We start from the raw sequence: 24,321 nt of genomic DNA on the forward strand, positions 1-24,321 counted from the left end.
AACCACCTCAGCCCATGTAATACCAGACACCTATGATTCTAAGGAACAACATGGTTTACCAACAGTTCCTACTTTGTCCCACTCTAAACTAAAGGACAAACAATGGGTCGACCCAATAATCAGTCAAGTGATTGCTCAGATTGAACTCCAGATCTCTCTCTTACTCAGGGAACTCAAGAGATTGGAGATGAGGTGTTATACAGGAAAAGACAAGACAGAGACTAAGTGACTTATCAACTCGTTCTTCCTGAGGAGCTCAGAGCATCTGTACTCCACAGTTTGCACAACGATATGGGCCACGTAGGTATTGACGGAACCCTTGATCTTGTCAGAACTCGATTTTATTGGGCTCGTATGGCATCAGACATTGAGCAGAAGATAAAAACATGTGATCGCTGTATCCGAAGAAAAAGTCTTCTTGAGAAAGCAGCAAACCTGGTCAACATAACCACCACAAGACCACTAGAGCTGGTCTGCATGGATTTTCTCAGTTTGGAGCCGGACAGCAGTAACACTAGTAACATCTTAGTACTAACTGATCACTTTACTAACTTTGCTCTTGCAATGTCAACACCTAATCAAAAGTCCAATACAGTCGCTAAGTGCTTATGGGACCAGTTCATTGTCCACTACGGCATACCTGAACGTCTGCATAGTGATCAGGGTCCAGATTTGGAATTAAAACTGATCAAAGACTTGTGTGAGATCTCAGGCATAAAGAAAATACGAACTACTCCCTACCACCCACGGGGCAACCCTGTTGAGAGATTCAACAGAACATTACTCGGCATGTTGGGAACGCTCGAAACCAAGCAAAAGTCCCACTGGAAAAAGTATGTTAAGCAGCTAGTGCATGCATATAATTGCACACGCAGTGACGTAACTGGGTTTAGTTCCTATGAGTTGATGTTTGGAAGAAAACCCAGGTGGCCAGTTGATCTTGCATTCGGACTTCCTTTAAACAGAGATCGGAACGTGTCCCATTCGAAATGTGTCCAAAGTCTCAAAGCTCGTTTGGAGGAAAGCTATGTGTTCAAGGAAATCAAAAAAGTGGCAGACAGAAATAAGGCGAGGTTCGATCGTAAAATCACTGTCTCTGAACTTCAACCTGGAGATAGGGTTTTAGTCAGAAATGTGCGACTGCGTGGTAAAAACAAGCTGGCAGATAAATGGGAGGCAGACATCCATGTTGTAAAATGTGCAGGAGATTTGCCAGTTTACACTGTAAAACCTGAGTCAAAGCAAGATCCTTCACAAACGTTACACAGAGACCTTTTGAACTGAGACTCACGTTAGTTTTCGGCCTTTTTGCCTTGTACGCTTAGGACCAGAGGACGTATCAATGATAGCTTCTTTGCTAACAACTGACAGAAAGACTCGGTTAGTCACCATGTGAACTGATGAGCTGATGAGAGTTCTGAGCTGTGTCTAATTATGGATATTGTCTTGGTGAGTTAATATGTGCTTACTTGGAAGATGTAGTGATGCTAATGCAAAGCTAATGCTAACTGCAAGTGACAAGCTAAAAGGAAGCTAATGCTAATTTCCAAAGCCTTGGTTAAGTTTGTAACATGTTAATATGTTTGTGAATGTGTTTGTATGGTCTGCTTGTGATATTATCTAGCAGCTAACTGCACATGCTGATACGGTTAATGCAATATAATGCTAAGTCTTAGTGATAAAAGGGGATAACTTAAATGTATTTTTTTTTCCTTCTTGGTAATGCAAAAATAATTATTTAAGTATTATTTCATGATTTATAAGAATATAAAAGGGATTAAAATTAATATAAAAATATAAATATTCGCAAATACATGGTTGAATAAGTTAAAGCTAAAAAAAGCTATAAATTTAATGAGTACATGGGTTTAAAAAACTATTCATGTACAAAACTCGATATTTTGAATCTAAAACACACATGCATGTTACTGATATTGTAAGAAAAAAGGTTAAAGTATTTGAGATAAAAACCAGCTATAGCTATTTCAAGAATATGAGAGTGGATATGATTTTAATTAGCTGTATATGTCGCACAATTGTGCGATGGTCAGACCCAGCTTTGGTTTCACTGTTTAAGAATGAAACACAGTCAGTTTGTTTCCTTTTAAATATATTTTAATAGTGTTAGTGTATCAGAAAATGGGTTCCTGCATCATTAAAATCTTAAAACAGTATCCAAAAGTAGCTCCGTTGGTGGTTCTAGCGCTGTCCAAGCATATCCACACTCCACAGCATATGCACAAAAACACACCACGCACAGGCACAAAAAAGTAATTTGTATGGTTTGAACCAATACATTTGACATATAGAACATTTTTTTGTTATACAGGCTAGGTTTAAAATTTCAAGTATGATAAGAATGCAACCAAGCAAAAAACAAAAAAAACAAGGAATTTAAGTGGAAAGTAAGAGTAACCATGTCTCATTGGATTTTCTAACCATTTCTCATTGTCATTTTGTAATTTTCTTTGGTGAATCTCACGAGGTGGGTTTTCTGATCTTTGGGGAAGTCCATGTCTGTTATTTGGAGTGGTTCTTTTCTCACAATTTGATACCGAGCATTGTCATCGATAGCTTTTGGCCACAGCTCAGGATCATCTGATATTATTTGATTTACTATTATTTGAGTACCTTCTGTTCTGGTGATGTGGTGTCATGGGGTTGGTGAGGAGGTGGTGATGGAATGCTGTGCTGCCATGCTGCCATGCTGCTGCTTCATGAAGGTGCCATCATGTCCTACTGTCCTTCAAGACCCCACTCATGATCTGAGGTTGATATTGCTAGAAAGAAAATAGTATAAGAAGCAATTGTTTAAGACAAATATTTGCGTTGTCATATTAAATCAGATAGCTCCCATGATATATTTTAAACTTTAAAATGTATTTAAAAAAGTTAAACTAAATAACTTCCTATTTTCATGTAGAGAGGTCCGCTGTTGCTGCTGCTGTTGGTGGTGTTGTGGTGGTCCAAAAAACTTCAACAAAGCACTTCGAGCAAGAAAAAAGAAAAGAGCACAATGTATATGTTGACTTGCATAAAGTAAAGTAAAGAATTGCTACACAAACACTAAACATTTGAGATATGTATAGAATAATTAATGAACATTAATTTGCAGTAACAACTTTAATGCATCATGTTAACATTTTATTTAATGTAACATTTAGGCTATAGCAGAACATTTATGGATGTATCAGTTTTACCATTTGACAACAAACGCTTTATTCTGGGAGAAAATATCATTGGCAGCAAAGGACTAACTTATTGTGAGGCTATGAATGTACAGTATGTACACAGCCATTGGTAACAAGACTTATGATGTGTAGGCAATGCTGGACTACTTCTTAACATAAAGCTGTTAAAATTGGTGTAAAGTAAGATTAGATATGTGCTCTAAGTTTGTCATACCACAGAAGTTTGTAGTTAACCACAATGTCAAATTTGAATGAATAATATATACATATAAACACACTATATGAATGTGTTTGGAAGTAAATGGCTGAATTCACTTTACACAGACTTAAATGTATAACTTTTCTGGTGCTGGGTGGATGACTGGGAGTTTGGGACAAAGTGCCTGGGACTAACAGAGACAAACTTTTTTTATACTGCAACACATCTTACACATTCTCACTTACCACTATCACTTTTTTTTTCTTTTCATCCTCTTCTTGTGTTATTCTTCTTTTCATGAGCTCTGTGGGATATGTCCGCTTCATTTTTTCGGTGTGTGTTTGATAACATCAGCACGTTGATGCAGGGACCGGTAGTAGTGAGGCTCCATTAGGGAGGTTCCCATCACTGTAATGTGTCCGGGGGGTTTCAAGTTGTGTCACTGATATCTGTCATGGCCCTCTACTAGCAACTAGCCAGTGACTACTCAGAAAGGGGCCCGTGCGGGGGATTTTTGATGCGCTGTCGCTGCAGCGTCTCAAAGCAGTTACATTATTTTGTCATTGACATTGACTGTCAGCCATCCCTCGGGGGCCCCCTTCAGCTCATGGCCCTAGGTAATTGCCGTGTTGCCTACCCTGTTGCAACGCCTCTGGTCACCAGCTTCCATTTCTCCACACCAGACTGGCTTAACTGATTAAACAACACAATATGCACAACTATAACATCACATTTCACTCTCACCTTAAAACACTTGACTCTTCCCCACCCCTTCCATTTTCCTACCCTGACTACCTCTTCCCTATTCCCTTCCCCCTCACCTAGGTGTAACACTGCCCACTTTTTTTATATTTTCCCCTTAATAAAGTGTTTCTCACCCTCCCTTCGGGAGGGCTGGTGATGGTCACAATTATGCAATAAAATAAATTCATTTAATTGCAATAGCAAAACATGCATTGCTGACATAAAAAGATTGCACTTCATATAGTGTTGACCTTCGACAGCATGTGCAGACTAGAGGAAAAAACCAATGTCAGTTGCACCAAGGAGAAGCTAAATCTTCTCCTACTTGAATATTGATGAAAAATAACATAATCCCTTAATAATGAGTGATTCTTCTGTTTATTACAATGTATGTTTTAATGTCAGTGTTCATTGCCTTACGCATTGGATAGTCTGACAGCTATTCCTGAACAATGCCAAAAAGTCTAAATCTAGCTCTAAAATAGTTCTTTACTTTTAAACACCTCCACAAACAAAGTGCTATTAAACAGCTATTAGTAGATGTAGTTAGTGTTGGTACCTCATGTTGAGGTTGATGCTGACCTTGAAAACAAAGCTGTGTGATTTATTGCTGGGTTTGTTTGCAGTGAGGCCAGTGAAAACCTACCAAAGGAGGCTGCTGGGATGATGTGGGAGCTTTTCCTTAAAGAGTTTTTTTTCAGACACACAGTACCATTCTATAGCATACTCAAACAACTATGCTACCCAAATATTAAAAAAAAAATAAACAAAATTTTCCTCTGTAGCACATGATTCATAATGCCTCGATTTCACCTCTCTCTCTCTAAGAAATTCCAAGCTTGTCTGATGTGCCCATGAACACTCCCCCTTCAGTAGTCATACACACACGCATGAGTTTTGTTTACTTCTGTTTATCTGTGCGCTGTATTTGGCTACTTTCTACATTTTTACATCGCTACAATACATTAGAATGATTATCAAAGTGGTGAATGATAACATATGCACACACACGTTCCTAAGAAGACTCAGGCTTATTTACACCTAAAATGGATGCTGTCAGAGTTTTTAAAGATTACTCAAACATAGGGCATATTAGATGGGATAATGATCATAATGGTAGGACATATTATAATATACAGAAGTCAATCAATGAACAGGCAGTGAAGAGGAAAAATAGAAGGGAGGAGGCTGTGCTTACTAGATTGCGGTTTGATCATACAGGATTAATTAAAACACTGGCGTTAGTAGAAAAACGTCAATCAGATATATGTGGGGAATGCAAAGTTACTGAAAATGTAAAACATAATACTACCTTGTAAAAAAGTACAAGATGGAGAGACGAGAACTAATGGAAAAGATCAAAAAGAGAGGGAAGAAAAGGAAAAAGAGGATACACTAGGAACAAAAAGAAAAAAAGAGAGTTGGGTTTCCACTGGATACATCTCAGCTGCACCACGGCACCGATTCGGTATTTCACCGCTGTCCGCCGTCTGGTAATTCACACCGGTTGCGTTTTGAGTGCGCCGCGGTGCACTCCGGTTGAACGACTGACGTCACGAGACAGAGCAGTTCTCACGATATTTATATAATCGCGCGAGAACGCAGTTAAATGTGTGTTATAAATACAACAACAGATAAACAGGTCAGTTTTCCTAACGAAGGAGAACAAGAAGGTTGGACTCATATTTTTTATCACCAGCCAACAGAAAAGAGATAAAACTGCACCAGTAAAACATGAACTAAATCAAAGTTGCTGCAGTTTCACTGCAGTTACAGAGTGAGAGGAATCAATATAGTGGATGTGAATTTGTTTTTACACATTATGACGCTTTAGTGATGTATTTACTTGAAATATAATTTGAAGTGTTTTATTTTGAAAAGTAACCTGATATTTTATTGCGGAGTACATGCTTAAATTCCTGTTTAGCTTCATTTGCTCTGTGCTGATTGATGCATAGTGCTCCGGTATCCGCCAGAAATACCCCCAATTTCCACTGGATGCGGCTCCGCTGCGGAACGTCACCGCCGCATCACCGGAGCTGATAGGTTTCCATTTTAGTCTATGTGTTAATTTCCACCGGGTCCGCTGCGGTGCGTGTCAGCTCCTTCCCAGATGCGGTAGTCCGGTGCCCTCCGCCAGATATACGCAGGGCTTCTATTTCTGGCGGACACCAGAGCACGGCGCATCAATCGGCACAGAGCAAATGAAGCTAAACAGGAAATTAAGCACGTACCCCGCAATAAAATATCGGGTTACTTTTCAAAATAAAACACTTCAGATTATATTTCAAGTAAATACATCACCAAAACGTCATAATGTGTATAAACAAATTCACATCCACTATATTGATTCTTCTCATGCTGTAACTGCACTGTAAACTGCAGCAACTTTGATTAAGTTCATGTTTTACTGGTGCAGTTTTATCTCTTCTCTGTTGGCTGTTGCTGCCAAGCGGTGAAACACCGGATCAGTGCCGTGGCGCAGCGGAGACGTATCCAGTGGAAACCCCGGGACAACAAACGGAGCAGTGATATATATGGAAAAAAATGCAAAACATAAATGTGCTTGTTTATTTTAAACTTTAGTAAACCAACGATGTATTTAACATTATACAGATTACGAAAATAAAGTAAAAAAAAAAAAAAAAAAGAATACAATACTATTGTAAAATGCTGCCTGGTAATAATATTCTCAAACATAAAATACATTAAATATTATAAAAATAAGCTCACAGCTTGTTAACAGCTTTTAACAAACAAAAAGTACAGCACAGTTCCAACATGTAGTCCTTGGTTTAGACCTTCATATTTTTGGCCAGAAAAATTTACGTGTCCACATCTGCTGGCAGTTACAAATGTAAAACATAAATTTGCTTGTTCATTCAAAACTTTAGTAAATCAACAATGTTTAACATTATACAGAATATGAAAATAAAGTTAAAAAAAAAGAATAATACTATACTGTTGTAAAGTGCCTGGTAATAATATTCTCAAACAAAAAAATACATAAAATATTGTAAAAAAAAAAAAAAAAAGCTCCTCACAGCTTGTTAGCAGCTTTTATCCGCTGCTATAAAGACTCCAATGACAGTTGTTATAGCTTTGACCAGATCTGAATTGCTAGGCAGAGGCTGCTTGAATGCCGAATCAGCTGCGTTTGCACTAAGGATGTTTTCTTTCTTGTCGCAGTGATATTCGCACTCGGGTGGTGCCGTTTCAAGTGAGTTAGCATGTTTGTCGGGTTCCCGGAAAATTATCTGACCTCAGCTGAACAATGTCGGCATACTGCCCTCGTTTTATACACTGGTCTTTCTCCGTAGCAGTATTACACCCGGAAGCCGGAGGGTCCTCCAACTCTGGTTTCTCGCTTGGCGTTAGCGTGCTGCACGTGTAGCTGCAGGCGGAAGTAAATACACGCAACTTCCGTTCCGGGAACTCACACATGCAATAAATTAAATATATTTATGTTAAAGTTTGAATATATATATATAAACTTATTTACACTGTTATATACCACCAGCCTCACAATTGATAGTCAGTCACCAGATTATTTGGATACTATTTGGATCGTAACACCGCGAAACAAAACATAAACGTAAACAGCAGGGACGAAACGAGGTGCACTTCTCTTGAAAGTCCCCTAGCAGCCTCTGTCTACAACTTCCGGCCAAAAAACGCAGTGTCTGCCTGCCCTTACCTCTTCTGTCTCGAACGATATAAATGACTACAAAGTCGGTGTCATATATATATATATATATATATATATATATATATATATATATATATATATGCTCCTGTCCCTCAGGAGCTTCCGCTCCCGGGCTGCAGCTGGATGCTCCTAGAAGGGTCTGTACAGAGCCGTGGGAGAACACTATCGCATGCGCAGATTCCAAAAGTACTTTAAAAAATGGCGTCGCCTGCAGCTTGCCTGACTGCTCGCCGCTTCTTAATAACAGTCTCTAGTGAACGCCATAGAGGGTGTTTACTCTCAGCTCTGTCCTTGCATCGATGGTGTTGTTCGGCAAGTGTGTGGACGGCAAGTGTGTGGACGGCGCTGCAGACGAGGTCAACGGTCAGCCTGGGCTCCTCGAATTGGAAACATGCAGTGTTGTTGCGTGAACGAGCCGGTGAGAGAAGTTAGAATGATCATTCCAGAATTAGAGGACATTTGGGCTTCGAAACTTTTGGAAAACAAACCTCGTTTTCTGTTATGTATTCATCATTAATAGGTGACTATGAAAAGCTTGATTGGCTCAGCTCAGGCATCAAAGGCATACTTTTTATAAAGTACGTAACCATTGTCCCCTTTACTATAGATACATTTCCGGAGCTTTTCTACCTATGCCTGTGTCACTACCGTGCCGGGATAGTCGAGTGGTCTAAAGGTTGTTTTATGCTTGACGCATCAACGTGCTGGGCGGAAATGAGACGCACGGAATACGCATGAAACAACGCATGTTGCATTTATACTTCGTGCGGTTTCCGCTACCAAACTGCAGGGGGAAGTGTATTACAAACACAACTCAACCACGGCACAAAAGTACAGTAGAAGAAGTAGCCGTTGTTTACAACATGGCGGCGACGGAAAGACTGTGCGTCTACTTCTCCTATTTCGCCTCGAGGAAGAGGAAATGTGTTGTCGTGTGTTACTACTGAAGGCTGTTTTATGCTTGACGCATCCGCGAGGTAATTTTTGCAGCCACGCCCCCCCGCGTGGGCACTTTATGCAGAAACATTTCCGCGTGGAGCGCCTCCACATTTCTTCTAGCTACGCGGAGAAGCCGCACTGAAAAATTAAATACAATGGTAATCGGAGCATAGGCACAGAGGAGATCCGCGCCAAGCTCAGCCATGGCTGCATTCGGCTTCCTCAGATGTGTCCTCAATCTCCTCATTTGTAGAACCACAGTCTCCTACTTTTAGTGGTGGTAAGTGTTTTTATTTTCCCCCCCAATTAACTTGAGTGATGTTTATGTTGGTTATTACTTTAATCATAGCGGGGCCACAACAATTCGTTTGATCGGTCACATGATCAACATTAATCTCAGCATTTAGAATAATGAGTGATCTGAGAATTAATACAGGAAAAAAACAGAGTTTTATAGCAATTTTGTGTGTCTCTCTCTTTCTGTGTATGCTTGTTGTCTTGCTGTTGTGAGGCATTTTGTACATTTCTGTTTTTTTTGTAAAATATATGTTTTGTGGAGTCATTGTGTATTTGTGCTGTCATTATGTGTTTTTGGAGTAATTATTTTTGTGTATTTCTGTCTTGCTTTTTTGTTAGTGCTGTGGGATTGATGAGGTTTTTTTCTTCTTGTATTTTGGTGTAATTTTTGTGATTTTCTGTAATTTTTTATATTTTTCTGAATAATTTTGTGTATTACTGTTGTTTTTTTGTTCATTTTTGTAGTAGTTTTGTGTTTTTGGAGTATTTTTCTATGTTTATCTGGTCTCCTACTGCATTTTCCTACAATGTTGTATATCTATTTTTTTTAAAAATTTATTCTTGCTCATGTTTTGTGTATTTTTGTCATTTACTTTGGGGGCCACTTAAAATTAGACCGAGGACCGGAAGTGGCCCCTGGGCTGCCAGTTACCTGACTTATATACTTGTATCACAACCCCCTTATTTTCTGCATGTGTGTATATTATTTGGATAACATTATTATATTATATTGTGTGTATATTTATTATTAGTGTTGTTTCATTATTATTATTATTATTGTCTTTTTGTGCCACTCAATGCCTTCCTAATTACCCCTCTGGGATGAATAAAGTTTTTTTTCTGATTCTGATCACTTCTGCCATACTGCTCAGGTAAAAGGAGTGCCTCAAGGAGTGTGTCGCCAGGACCAGAGTTGAAGAAGAGGGATGCTGACCTGCTTGAAAATAAATTAGTACATATTGAGAAAGTCAGAGCCACCTTTATAGCCACCGTTAAGGACACAGCACAAAGTTGAGGCTGTCAAACATACAATCTACCAAGTGCTGTATGAGAATATAGAATAGAGGTCACAAAGAAGTGCAATTCTTTTTTAGCAAATTTTAATTCTTTTGTTACAGTGTATTGCAATAAAAAACAGTTTTGTATTTCAAATTCACTGCAGTCCTGTATTTTCTTTGTTCCTGTTCAGCATACCTTTTCTGATTACATTCTCCTGCCAGGGAACAAGTCCCTGTGATGTCAGGAACAATGACTTGAGATCATTTGGAGCTGAGAGTGTAGCCCACCTAGCTTGTGCTTTGCTGAGACAGCCAATGTCCAACAAGTTGTTGTGGCCTGCTACCACTGCCCTCCACTCACAGGATCACCCGTGTGTGTAGAGGAGTCTGTGAACCTGGGAGGGATGGAACTGGTTGCCGGCGAGTTTGCAGCATCTGTGCTGCTTAAATAATTGTGCAGGGCAACACGGGCCTTCACAACTTTCACAGTTTTCTGTGGGTGAAATTCCATCGGTCGTCCCAGGTTTTTGCCATTGTGCTGCCACCGTCCTGGCACGTGAGTGATGGTAGTTGTAGATTTGCTGGGCATCGCTGCGGTTTTTTCCTCTAAGTACATTGAGGTGAGGATGAGATGACATGTCCTTTGTTTATCCCACAAGGGGGAATTTTCAGAGTTTCAGCAGCAGAAAAACAGGAATATATATATATATATATATATATATATATACAGGTAAAAGCCAGTGAATTAGAATATTTAGAAAAACTTGATTTATTTCAGTAATTGCATTCAAAAGGTGTAACTTGTACATTATATTTATTCATTGCACACAGACTGATGCATTCAAATGTTTATTTCATTTAATTTTGATGATTTGAAGTGGCAACAAATGAAAATCCAAAATTCCGTGTGTCACAAAATTAGAATATTACTTAAGGCTGATACAAAAAAGGGATTTTTAGAAATGTTGGCCAACTGAAAAGTATGAAAATGAAAAATATGAGCATGTACAATACTCAGCTGTCCAAAAGGCGACCATCGACACATTGCACAAGGAGGGAAAGACACAAAAGGTTATTGCTGAAGAGGCTGGCTGTTCTCAGAGCTCTGTGTCCAAACACATTAATGGAGAGGCAAAGAGAAGGAACAACTGTGGTCAGAAAAAGTGTACAAGCAATAGGGATCACCGCGCCCTGGTCAGGATTGTGAAAAAAAACCCATTCAAGAATGTGGGGGAGATTCACAAGGAGTGGACAGCTGCTGGAGTCAGTGCTTCAAGATCCACCACCAAGAGACGCTTGAAAGACATGGGTTTCAACTGCCGCATACCTCGTGTCAAGCCACTGTTGACCAAGAAACAGCGCGAAAAGCGTCTCACCTGGGCTAAGGAAAAAAAGAGCTGGACTGCTGCTGAGTGGTCCAAAGTCATGTTTTCTGACGAAAGCAAATTTTGCATTTCCTTTGGAAATCGAGGTCCCAGAGTCTGGAGGAGGACAGGAGAGGCACAGGATCCACGTTGCCTGAAGTCTAGTGTAAAGTTTCCACCATCAGTGATGGTTTGGGGTGCCATGTCATCTGCTGGTGTCGGTCCACTCTGTTTCCTGAGATCCAGGGTCAACGCAGCCGTATACCAGCAAGTTTTAGAGCACTTCATGCTTCCTGCTGCTGACCTGCTCTATGGAGATGGAGATTTCAAGTTCCAACAGGACTTGGCGCCTGCACACAGCGCAAAATCTACCCGTGCCTGGTTTACGGACCATGGTATTTCTGTTCTAAATTGGCCAGCCAACTCCCCTGACCTTAGCCCCATAGAAAATCTGTGGGGTATTGTGAAAAGGAAGATGCAGAATGCCAGACCCAAAAACGCAGAAGATTTGAAGGCCAGTATCAGGGCAACCTGGGCTCTCATAACACCCGAGCAGTGCCAGAAACTCATGGACTCCATGCCACGCCGCATTAACGCAGTAATTGAGGCAAAAGGAGCTCCAACCAAGTATTGAGTATTGTACATGCTCATATTTTTCATTTTCATACTTTTCAGTTGGCCAACATTTCTAAAAATCCCTTTTTTGTATCAGCCTTAAGTAATATTCTAATTTTGTGACACACGGAATTTTGGATTTTCATTTGTTGCCACTTCAAATCATCAAAATTAAATGAAATAAACATTTGAATGCATCAGTCTGTGTGCAATGAATAAATATAATGTACAAGTTACACCTTTTGAATGCAATTACTGAAATAAATCAAGTTTTTCTAAATATTCTAATTCACTGGCTTTTACCTGTATATACTGTACATATGTAGATACGTGGGCCTGTACACAGTACAGATAGAAAAAGGGAAAAACATTGCAAGAAAGGAAATTGCACTCGTATACGAATACTATAAAATAATGTTTAGCCAATGTTCAGGTTATACACAGTACAGATAGAAAAAGGGAAAACCATGTTGGGGGGAAAAAATGAATTATGTTGTGTTAACAGTTGACATACAAAAACGTTTTTAACATGATCAATAGATATATAGTATATACCTTGAAATTGCAGCATCAGGTTTTGTTAAAAAGGAATTGCAGCATCAGCCAGGAACAAGTAGTACAGGGACTGTAGTTCTTGGAAGGTTGGCTTCTACGATTTAAAGGACAAGTCGACCACCTTTACTTTCTTTTCCGTCTTGGTGCCGCACTCACCGCTAACGTGGTTTTGAATCCCATATTTGACAAACTTTTTTTTTTTCATTGTAACATATATATTTAACACGGCAAATTCCACCTATAAAAATATGTTTCACCGAAGAGGTGAGCTTTCTGTGTGAGTGTCTGCTCAAGTCCTAGTCCTCTCACTCAAATATTTTTGTGTGTATCAACTTTACCTCAAAAAACAATTGTTTTAATTTGCTCTGCCTAGTGTAGAATTTTTGGCACTTAATTTAAGAAATGATCTATACTTAATGTTTGATATAAATGATGGTCATGATCATGATGATAAAGTATGTTATAGTCGCCTAAAAAAATATTATTTTCAGTGTAAGGTTTTAACAAAATGATTGAAAGAAAAGTTCACAAATAAACTTAAAGTTAGAGCATTGGATTTTGAACAATAAATCCTGCTTCCATTTAAAATTGCAAAGAATTTTCATATGTTCTATAGTGCTGCACTATCCAGCCCAGATCAATGGTACCCAATACATTTTCATTAATGATGTGGTGACTATGATTTGTTTAGTGGCTAGCATTCATTCAAACTCCCTTATATATACAGTATATTACTTTTAGCAGTGTTTCTGTTTTGTGTTTTCATTTCATCTTGCAGCAGAATGGAGATGTCCTCATGTCACTACAAGCCAGTGTTTCTACACCAGCAGCATTCTCCAAAACGAGCAGGACTTCTACAATGTCTTGGGCGTCTCCCGCTCAGCCTCTCAAAAAGACATCAAGAAGGCATACTATCAGGTGCTTGTCACACCATAACCACTGATTTGAGCAAGTAAATTATAACCCTTATATTGACTTAACAGTTACAGATGGTTCTGTCAGAAACTCATCACTAAAGCATTTGGTTTTTGTAGGGAAAATGGTGAAGAGTTGGGATGGTTCATTACAAAGGGCTTTTCACTATGTACACTTCATATTTCAAGGACAAAATTATTGCATGTCTAATTCTTCAGTTGGCAAAGAAATATCACCCAGACACCAACCCAGATGACCCGGAGGCCAAAGAAAAGTTTGCAAAGCTGGCTGAAGTCTACGAGGTACACAAAGAAAAAAAAAACGTTTTCATTATCATCATTTCGCCATGGAAACACAAGCTCATATGCGAGTCTCTTAACAGTTGTGCGCAATACTTCTTTTCTGTGCAGGTACTGAGTGACGAAGTTAAGAGGAAAGTGTATGACACCTATGGTCCAGTGGGATTTGATCCTACCAGGGCGAATCCTGGCAGGCAGCAGTACTACAGGGCCGGCCAGACCAATTTAAACCCTGAGGAACTGTTCCGGAAGATTTTTGGAGAATTTACAGGAGGAATGAACTTTGGAGATATCAGTCGTATGTTTGAACAAAAACCTGAGGTTAGATTAAATCGAACAATTGAGATTGTGTGGCTTTTATCTGTCTTGATTCACCTTTCTGGTTGCTGCTATTCGTGAAATGGGGTTTGGGACTCTTTAAAGGTCAATCTTACCCCAAGATCCAGGTCAAAAAGCTTCAATCCTCTCAGTTAGTGGCGACACTCAGTACAATTTGATTTCATCTGGGCTGGAGCAGAATAATCCTAGATTTTTTGCTATTGAAATATATGCCATTTGAATATTCGTCATTTATTATTAAATGGACTAAATGGACTTGATTTTATATAGAGCTTTATCACCACACTGAAGCAGTCTCAAAGCGCTTTACATATCAGCTCATTCACCCATTCACTCTCACATTCACACACCAGTGGGACAGGACTGCCGTGCAAGGCGCTAGTCAACCACTGGGATTAATTTAGGGTTCAGTGTCTTGCCCAAGGACACTTCGACACTTGTTTTTTTTTCCTAAATTATGTTTCCCTGCCCTTTTTTATTCTGTGAAAAAAGAAACTGGATTGGGTAATTTGACTGGTCAAACTTAGGTTTGCACAGAACCTTTTCTCATGGAATCTAAAGCAAGTACAATTTCAGTAATATTTTTACAACCCTTTTAAAAGGTGATCAAATTTCATTGAAATTGTTTGTCAATCAGAGCATTGAAGTTATTAACTTATATTGCATTTCAATTTATGTGATAATCCTCAAAATGTTTTAAGGACACTTGATTTGGTTTGTGCTGTCCAGATAAAGACATTTTAATGAACTGGCACAAAACCAGCATGCTTGGTTTATTACCTACGCCAAGGAGGTAATGTTTTTACCAGTGTTTTTCTGTCTGTCCGTCCGTCATTAAATTTATTAAATGAAATTTAGTGAGGAGATTTGGAGAGGATCCAGAAGGTATTGTGGATACAGTATTCAGAACAAGTTTTGGGTGCATAATGTGGACGTTTGGCTGCTTCTACGGCACCTTCTTCTGGTGACTTTGCGTCTCTAAACTTGGCAGATGTTTGCGTCCTCTGCTTTTGTTTGCAATGGGGCAGTTGTTTTTTATGTTTGTTAACCACAATTCAGTGCAGGGTTATCATACCACTAGTTTTGCGAGGATGGGATATCTGGCTCGGAAGCTGACAATGAATCATTGATTACTAATCTATACATATTTTATATCTTACAGTCATTGGACTTGGTACAGCTATACGCTATAGGTCAGTTGAGAGATGTGAAAATACATATCATTTTTTTTTGTCTCCTTGCAGTTTGTTGTAGAGTTAACTTTCTCTGAAGCAGCTAAAGGAGCAAATAAAGAGCTGAGTGTAAACCTTGATGACACATGTGCAAGGTGTCACGGTCAAGGCAGTGAGCCGGGCACCAAGTTAACTCGATGTGGTTACTGCAATGGTACTGGTGTGGTGAGTTTAACACTGAGTCTGTGTGGCCAGTTCACATGTTTGAACCTTTCTCGTTCATTTTATCTCTTCCACACACACTTTCTAAGACTGTGTGTTACTTCTTCCAGGATTCGATCGGCACACGTCCATTCATAATGCAGGGTGCATGCCAACGCTGTGGTGGAAGAGGATTCATCATAAACGCACCGTGCGCTCTGTGCAGAGGTTCAGGCCAGACCAAGAAGAGGCAGACGGTGACTGTGTCTATCCCTGCTGGTGAGTGTTCTCACACAGGCTACTTTTTTTAATTGACCCTCTGTGGACACACACATGCATATTTAAAGAAAATTGTATAGCTTTTATTTATGCAGATAGTGTCATTAAGAGACCTGTTTTTGACAAAAAAAATAATAATTTAAAAACATTTAAACGTAATAGGTGTGGTCCCTAAGGAATCTGCGATTATGCTTACATTGATTATCCTTTAATATTCCATACAATATTGAAGGTGCTGTGAGGTGTTACTCAAAAGAGAAGTCAAATATTTCAGCATCTTATTTTGTTGCGATGTGGAGCCCTGAAAAATGTCTATTCTTTAAAGGGGGGCTCAACAGAAAAGATTTGGACACCACTACTGTAAACAACCATGCTCACAACTAATACTTATACAAGTGCAAAGAAAACATGGTATTGAGTGATTTAATGAGCCATTCACAGTTTTATTTTACCGGTCGTGTACAATTATTGCACTTGTAATTATGTTTTGGTGAATGATTGCAGTCTGTTGAATTAAAGTGAGGAGTTAAATTTAGAGCTGCAACTAATGATTATATTTGTAGTGGACTAATCTATCGATTATTTTTTCGATTAGTTGAATAGTCACGATTATTTTTCTTTTTTAAAGCTCATTTTATTGGACTGCTTTTTAGCGCACCTGCTTAAATCCTTCCACGTGTGAAAGTGTCCCTGTTGTACTGTGGCAGCATGTTTTACAGAGAGGAATCAAAACAATCACATAAAACCATAGACTGTAAAAAGAATGAATGGGACAATATCCCCTGTGGAGTGAAGATTTAAATTTTAGAGCTCCCCCTGCCGACTGGCTGCAGTATAGACCATAAACCCCGCCTCCTCAGTGATAACAGACCTAATTTCTGTTGTGATCATATGTTATCACCCTATATTGTGTTCAAGTGCTCATTTTTCTGTGAAGTTTGTTGCAATTAAGTTATTTGCGGTTGAAAAACTGGATTTTACGTCATATATGACGATGATTGACAGCCGTGGATGTTGGGTAGCTCTCTTTGTGAATAGCAGTTATGTCGTGAAGGAAAGCCAAGACACCATTTAACTTTTTCGTTCAGTGTTTTCTTCTTTTTTGAGCTGTCAAAATTAGTTGTTCTGCAGTAAACTGTTCTAAGGCGTTGGTAGAATTTCCAGCAGGAAAGATACTTATGTTCTTGGCGTAGCTGGGCTGCGTAAGTCATCAGGGCAGTATGCTAAATCCTAAGACATAGTAATGTGTTTATACAAGAAAGGGTTAAATCTAACATTGGAAAACGCAGCACTGTAAATAGAGATATTAACAGCTGGAATAACCTTGATGCAGAGACAAAACAAGCTGCAAACTTGACTAGATATAAAGAAAAAACTCGGAACACATTCTTACGCGAATACGAGATCAACACATCAATTAAGAACTTTGAAAGAAGATGAACTCTTATTTTGAACTGGAGGAACGCAAACAACGTCGGGGAATGAAATCTGCAGGGAACAAGGACGGCACGAACAACGATGGAGAGGAGGAATGAAAAAAGACAACACTGACTACAGATGAGAATAAATCCTACATAAAAAAGGACAAAAAAAAAAAAAAAAAAATGAAATTGTGTTCAGAACAACTGTTTGACCAGAGAGACAAGCTTTGATGTAAATTTTCTGTGTTCAAAACAGGGGACGGGACTTAGATAAGCAAACTGCTTCTCTCGTCTCCTTTTTAGGCATGTACAAAAAAAAAAGAATAACAAAACTTCTGTGAATGCAACCATGTCGGAAATAAACTGAATAAGTAAAAAAAAAAAAAAAAATGGGCGGGGTGTGATACCAGGGCTTTTTCCACCACACCCTACTGCGCAGACTCCAAGATGGAAGCTCCACTAAGCGCCGTATTTTGGCTTCAAGAACGTTGAGTGGGAACAGCTACACTGTCCACTGGATAAAACATGCATTTGTAGTGTAGTTGTTATAATTAACACTTGAAATATAATTGAAATAACAATAAAATCATGAAGTAGTAGGAGTGAATAAAGAATGTAAATAAGTAACTTTAAAAAGCAGGTCTGTCTGCAGGTTGTGGATGTAATGAGGTTTAAACCACTCACAGAGTTCCTTTTACTTAAGGGGGGCCCATGTTAAGCTAAATTCACTTTTCTGTGCTTTAAACATTATAAAAGTACTATTTGGGCTTCATACACATGCCCACAGTGTTTTTTTTTCATTGATTCCCTCGATCGTTAGTTATAAGGTGATTTGCTCCTTCCTTACTGCAGGGCGAGCCCAAACACCTTGCTCCAATTTGATGACAAATTTGACGCGGCCCTGAGCTGGGGAAGCCGCGCCACCAGAAAGCTCTCTGCCATGATTCACATGTAAAAAGACACGCCCATGAAGGTGAGCATTTCAGTGTTTTTCGCGCAGTGCTATAGTGCTATAAATAGTCCATTTAAGACGATAGTCCTTTGTTTTGTCTGACCGCTGAGTCACATTGGGTCACAAACATGTCAGATCATCCCATAAAAGCCATACGGGGTGGTATAAAGGCTGATAAAAATGGAACTGATTGTAACCGCTCGCTTTGCACCTCAGGGAAGTAAACTCAACTATCAGCTGAGTCAACTGTTTCAAAAACTCAAATGGACTGTTATGCCGCTTTCTTGTCTTCCTTTGTTTAACCTCAAAGGTAGTTTGAGAGGGACGGCCTCTCATTCTTATAGGGTAGGAGGAGCCAGGATTGTCAGGAGGAGGAGTTTCCCTCTTATGACTTAATATTGGGGCAAAAATCCAACTCGCCCGTTTGGAACTGACTTTTCACGAAATGTGGAATAGCAAAGAAGGGAGGAAACAGAACTTTCTTCCCTTCCTTACATAGACTATAGAAAATACATACATAGGTGTACTCATACTGCCAGCTTGGGTCGTTCCAAGCTCACAGCAGGAATCCCCCTCCCTGTCTTTTTTCTGGCACGGTAGAACGGACGTGATCCCCAGCTCAACTCGGTTCCCACAGACAAACACGTCATCACATGCTCATATTTGCTCTATCGGAGAAATAACATCATTTTATGAAAGATAAGAAGTTGCTCTTTACAGCCAGTGTTGGTAAATTTAGTTTTACTCACACGTGTTTCAACCATTAAAGATGCCGCTTTGTTTTGTCAAAATCGACATGAGGAAAAGAGAGCGATCCGAGTGAGAAAGAAAGATAAATTAAAAGAGACCAAATAACGGTGGATTTAATTGAAAATGAAGACTCTTGGATGATAAAAACCACCATGGATGGAGGTTCAAAGGGGTTTGAAAACAAAGAAGGAAACTGAGCCTATACGTTAAGGTAAGATCAGTCCAATTTCTGGATCAATACATTTTTTTGTGGAGCTAGTCTTTGTTTACATTAATATAAGCTTAAATGGGTGCTTTTAATGTGTGAGATAGTTTAGGACAGATTATTTGTGTTTGTTTAAACTTCGTGTGTGTGAGAGAGAGGGTCCATCTGAGTATATTTATCTCCATCACTTTCAGTTTTTCTTTTGATGAACATCCAATGTAATGACAATATCTAACTCTTCTTTCATTTCTTCTTCTTTAAGTCCATGCATAGTGGACATGGCCCTCCCTGGACATTAAAACCATGAGCTGATCCTCCAGTTTCCATCATCTGGTCTAGACCCCATCACTTCCACAGACAACAGACAGAATAAAGTTCAGAGTCAACATGGGATCATGGGATTTACTTATTTATTGAAATGTATATTAAATGATTATTTAATGGTCTGTAATTTTATTTTCTCTGAGATGTTTTTCATTGTTTCACTTATTTAGAGACTTAAGAAAGAATTATTTGATGTTTCAAGGACAGATTGTAGTAATGCATATTAAAGGTGATTGACTTGAGTCACCACTAAGTTGTTGAAAAGTGCTGAGGTGCAGCGGAGGGTCTCCTTCTGCAGAGACGTGATGATGAGGGGTTCGAGTAAAACCCAGAATTCTGAGGTATTTCCGAGGGTACAAATATGCATATGAACACATATTATACTGGTATGTTAACCCATATGAACCAAAAAATATGGAAATGGGACATTTTACTGCTGCAAATGTATAACATATTACTGGTATTTTGAGAACAGGACACATTTTTTGGTTTATATGGGTTAATATACCAGTAATATGTATTTATATCCCGGAAATACCCGGACCCAATGATGATCTGCTGCACTCCGTTACTGTCCCACTGTCGGCTGAGTAAAAGAGAAATCCTAACGGTCATGTTGTCCTCTGCCTCCATGAGTTCTCTGAGATGCCGTTCATATATCCTCAGGTAACGCCAACTCTGACCTTTTCATCGGCTAACGAGCACTTCTGACACCGCTATCATTACAGAATGTGGATGTTTATGTACCGTAAAGCGTCGTGCGGTACCCACGTCATCACGTTTTGCGTGCAGTTTACAGTTCAGAATAAACACTGGTAGCAGAAGGCAGATTTTTTTTTTTTTTAAAGCGGGTACATCGCTAACTTTTTTAGTGCAGTGCTTAACATGCTTTCAGATGTACACATTAGCGTTGTGGTGGTCAAGACCAAGTTTTAAAGGTCTTGGATTCTGAAGCATTTTGACTCGGTCTTGTCTCGAACTCGAGCTGCCCGGACTCGGGATTTTCCGTCAAGACCGTTCGAGACCAGCTCTAATTCTTGCTATTTTAAAACTTTTTTATAATGTGATAACAATAATCCTTTATTCATTATTTAATCCACCCTGTATAATGACCGCAACCTTCCTTAATGTGATTGAGTGATGTGTGTGACACACTCATACCTGTGTGGCTACGGTGTCAGTTTGGATGGCGGAGCGCCAAGGAGATATGAACTAATCCCAGTAAAATTCCAGAAAACAATCACCATGAATAAATATTATCTCCCTGGTAAAAATAGTAGCTCTAACAACAGGTAAAATGATAAACTGGTGATATTACAGCCTGTGAATGCTGGATAGGGGACGCACTTACTCTGCTTCTGGGTCCTAGAGCCAGCCGACCGGTGAAGCCTGTTCCGTTTACCATGTGTACTGAGGTCCGTGTGTGTCCGTGTGAAAGTCCGCATGTTTATGCCTCTGTCCATCTACTCTTTTCATTATAGCCATGTCTTTTAAGGCTTTATTACATAATGCCGACTGTAGTCCGGGCTGCCGCCATCTTGGTTTATGTCGTCACCAGCGCGTCATCGCCGCAGAGTTGCACTAGCACAGAATGAGTCAAATAACTGTAAAGAGGTGTTTATTAGTGTGTATTAGTCTATTTTCTTTTTAAAGTGGTGTTTTTTTGTGGCTTTAGACTCCAATTACATTTATGTATATAATAGGTTCCCCACAATATAAACAGGTTCACAATATAATTATTTTTTATAGTTTCTGTTTCCACCGTATCCAGAATAATAATAATTCTCAACAAGAACTATTGATTGATTTGTCACATGACTGTTCCAGGGTTTGAGTTTGTTTTATTTAGTTTCACATCTACCTGTAGCTCTTTGTTTTTTAGACTGCTGACAACTTGTTTGTAGTTTTATTTCAGAAAGTTTCACTTTTACAGTTACAGCTGGAAACCTTTGTTAATTGAATATCCTAGTTACATTACAGCAACCAAATTAAACTATATCAACTAAGTGAATTCATAAAAATGGCCTGTTAAAGGTTTTTTCAAACTAAAATTTTTTCTTGTGAAATCTGTGACCTGTTGACCTGCACAACTCAAAGAATCAGAATCGAGAATCATTATTTCTTGGCAGAAATGCTTTTAAACACTTGCTGTACATTCAGTTGACATAAAAAATCTTGTTTTCAAATATGTAGAATAATTGTGAATTTATCAGTAGTAGTAGTTTTAATATTTTAGTTAATTTTTTGCAGGCACCTTTTTTGTCTGTCAAATGTATTTAAAATAAACTAAAATTAAAGAGAGAATGTTATTTAACTGTTGAACCTTGCCATAATTGTATTTCTATATACATTTTTTTAAATTGAAAAAAAAATGTTTATGATCTTGGTCTCGGTCTCGGCTTGTCTCGGTCTTGGTCTTGACTCAGTCTCGGCTCCTGAAAGTCTTGGTCTCGTCTTGGTCTCGGATAGTGTGGTCTTGAACACAACACTAGTACACACAGACGTAATACCTATTTGAATCACAGACTGTCAGCTAACAAACACATTTGCATGTGATAAGAAATGAAAGATTGGGGAAATATCAGCCGTACAGCGATGTCACTCCTCTTTCTGTCCATGTACAAACCAATGGCGCCTCTGTTTTGGGTGTCATGCTATTTTTCACACATTTCCATTTGTTCTAAGAACCCCAAAAACTTGGTATTTGAGGTTTATTTCCCCAAACTCTCGTGTTTTCCAGCGTTTTAGCCCTCTGAAAAGTCACTTTCTGAGCAACTCTACACAAACAGGCTGATTTGCGGCCTACTTATGCATATTCATGAGTGGGCGTGTCTATAAACAGGACACTGACTTCCTCCTCCCTGCACGGTGACATAGGGCCAGAGGACGGCCCGACCTTCCTCCCAACCACTCCGTAGCTGAGCTCATGCTGCTTTATAAACATGAGACAGACAGCGTTCGCCGATATATACATAGACTGTAGAAAATACATACATACATAGAACTGCGCGAAGGATGCTGAAATGCTCACCTTCGTGGGCATGTCTATTTACATGTCAATCATGGCAGAGAGCTTTCTGGAAACACGCAGCTTCTCCAGTTCAGTCCGCGTCAAATTCGTCATCAAAGTGGGAACGCGTCATCAAATTGGAGCGAGGTGTTTGGGCTCGCCCTGCAGTAAGCATACATGCAAATCAGTCGCTTTTCGGTGAAATTCGCTTCGCCGTTTTGAACTCAAAATAGGTAATTTCCGCTCCTTGCATGCTGTAGGTTTAATCCGTTCCTCACATACAGTATCTGGCATACACAAACGGATGTAATTTCTACATATTAATCCGCGGCCGACTAATATGTGTGCGCATAGCCCTCAGTGCTCGCGCTCTGTACGGACCTGCTTGGAACAGGTCACAGGAGTGGATTAGACCGGTTTCACTTGAACGGGAAAACACAATTATCAGGTATGTAAGGCCCTATGTCTTCCATGTTAAGGAATCATTTAATCAGCCATTAAAAATGTAATCTACTGAAAGTGACATAATGTGAATGAAACGCTGTCATCATGAAGGGGCCGTTCCTTAATTCCCCTGCCCCGCACCCCTCCTGCTCCAGAGCTAAACATGTTGAATCGGCCACCCGCAACACTGACTAAACTGCCAAAGCAACTCATCAGGCACTCCTAAATACAGAGCTGAACAGTAACTTAATTTTTGTATCTGTTAAGCTACACCTGCTTCTGGTGAAGTTACAAACAGGGAGGTAGGGGCTGAGTAGCCTCCGCCAGATTCAACTGCTCAGTGTTTAATATGAACATCTCATCAGTGCTACAGAAGATCTTTGGGAAAAAAAGTTGTGTTGTTGTAGACGGGACTGATTCCAGAGATTGTAGAGTCTAAAACATCATACGTTCATGATAACTTAATAGCTTTAAATATTCTGGCCCCTAGTGGTGAAATAACTGATGCATCTTGTGTTTATTTATTTTTGTCTGATCATCTTGAATAATATTATCAGGATAATTTAAATTAGGTTGTTTTAAATTAAGTTGATCAAAACTTAGTAAACCTGCTCAGATTCAGTAAACTATTGATCCCTGAGGGGGACATTGGGTGATATTAATGCTGCTCTCATTCATACATCTGTACATGACACATGATTATAAATAATTAAAAAGGATAATCCATGTCAGTACAATCTATAGCTACCTTTCAATTGGAGCTTGCACATGGTTTTAAATTACACTTTTATTTTGGCATACATTTCTGTTTAATTGTTGTTTGATAAAAATTCTTAAAAAAAAAAAAAAAAAATGTGGAAAACACAGAATTAGAAAAAAAATTGAATTTTGAAAAAAATAAAATGCATTTTATAGTGCCCTATGTAAGTAAGTTCTGTTAATGTTTGCCAGTTATTTCAATTCAACTTTATTTATATAGCGCAGAATACAACAAAGTCATCTCAAAGCGCTTAGCAATATAAAATTCATAGTAAGAAAGAAAGAACCCTATGATGAAAGTGCAGTGCAGCTGAGAACATAGCAAAAGCAGTAAAGAAAGACAGAGGGGCTGGTAAACGGCTCATGGATCAACAAAGAAAGCTTGAGAGTTTTGTCTAGACCAAAAGAGGAAAGAAACAAGGCACATGATGGAAACAGTTAAAAGGACTCTCCAGTAGTTCAGCAGCAGTGGTGTTAAGTAACAACGCAAATAACTCTACAAATGTTAGCTACTTTTACTTTAACATCACAATTCTTATATATATTTTAATTGTTTTTTTGCTTGAAGAAAATAGTTTATTTTGCCTTAGTGTACTCTTCAGAGTGTTCAAGATTGCTTAATTAATGTGTTAAAATTAAA

At 39.0% G+C, this 24,321-nt stretch overlaps 1 protein-coding gene across 9 annotated transcripts in view; it reads left to right on the forward strand.

Moving 5' to 3' along the window:
- Nucleotides 1–7,949: 7,949 nt before the first annotated feature.
- LOC114462533 (dnaJ homolog subfamily A member 3, mitochondrial-like) overlaps nt 7,950–24,321 on the forward strand; it is a 33,075-nt gene continuing 16,703 nt past the window's right edge. For 5 of the 9 annotated variants that reach the window (XR_003673966.1, XR_003673967.1, XR_003673968.1 and 2 more), the window contains exons 1-6: nt 7,951–8,261; nt 13,390–13,529; nt 13,745–13,828; nt 13,937–14,146; nt 15,409–15,561; nt 15,669–15,816. Coding sequence is in view for 6 of the 9 variants with exons in the window: in XM_028445466.1 (XP_028301267.1) it covers nt 8,042–8,261; nt 13,390–13,529; nt 13,745–13,828; nt 13,937–14,146; nt 15,409–15,561; nt 15,669–15,816 (955 nt within the window). In the remaining 3 variants the exon portion in view is untranslated. Of the gene's footprint in view, nt 8,262–8,680; nt 8,821–13,389; nt 13,530–13,744; nt 13,829–13,936; nt 14,147–15,408; nt 15,562–15,668; nt 15,817–24,321 lie in introns of those variants that run through there. The other 4 variants (XM_028445456.1, XM_028445449.1, XM_028445494.1 and 1 more) reach the window with 4 other exon arrangements.

This window comes from Gouania willdenowi, chromosome 1 (assembly GCF_900634775.1).
Source record: "Gouania willdenowi chromosome 1, fGouWil2.1, whole genome shotgun sequence".
Classification (NCBI taxonomy): Eukaryota; Metazoa; Chordata; class Actinopteri; order Blenniiformes; family Gobiesocidae; genus Gouania; species Gouania willdenowi.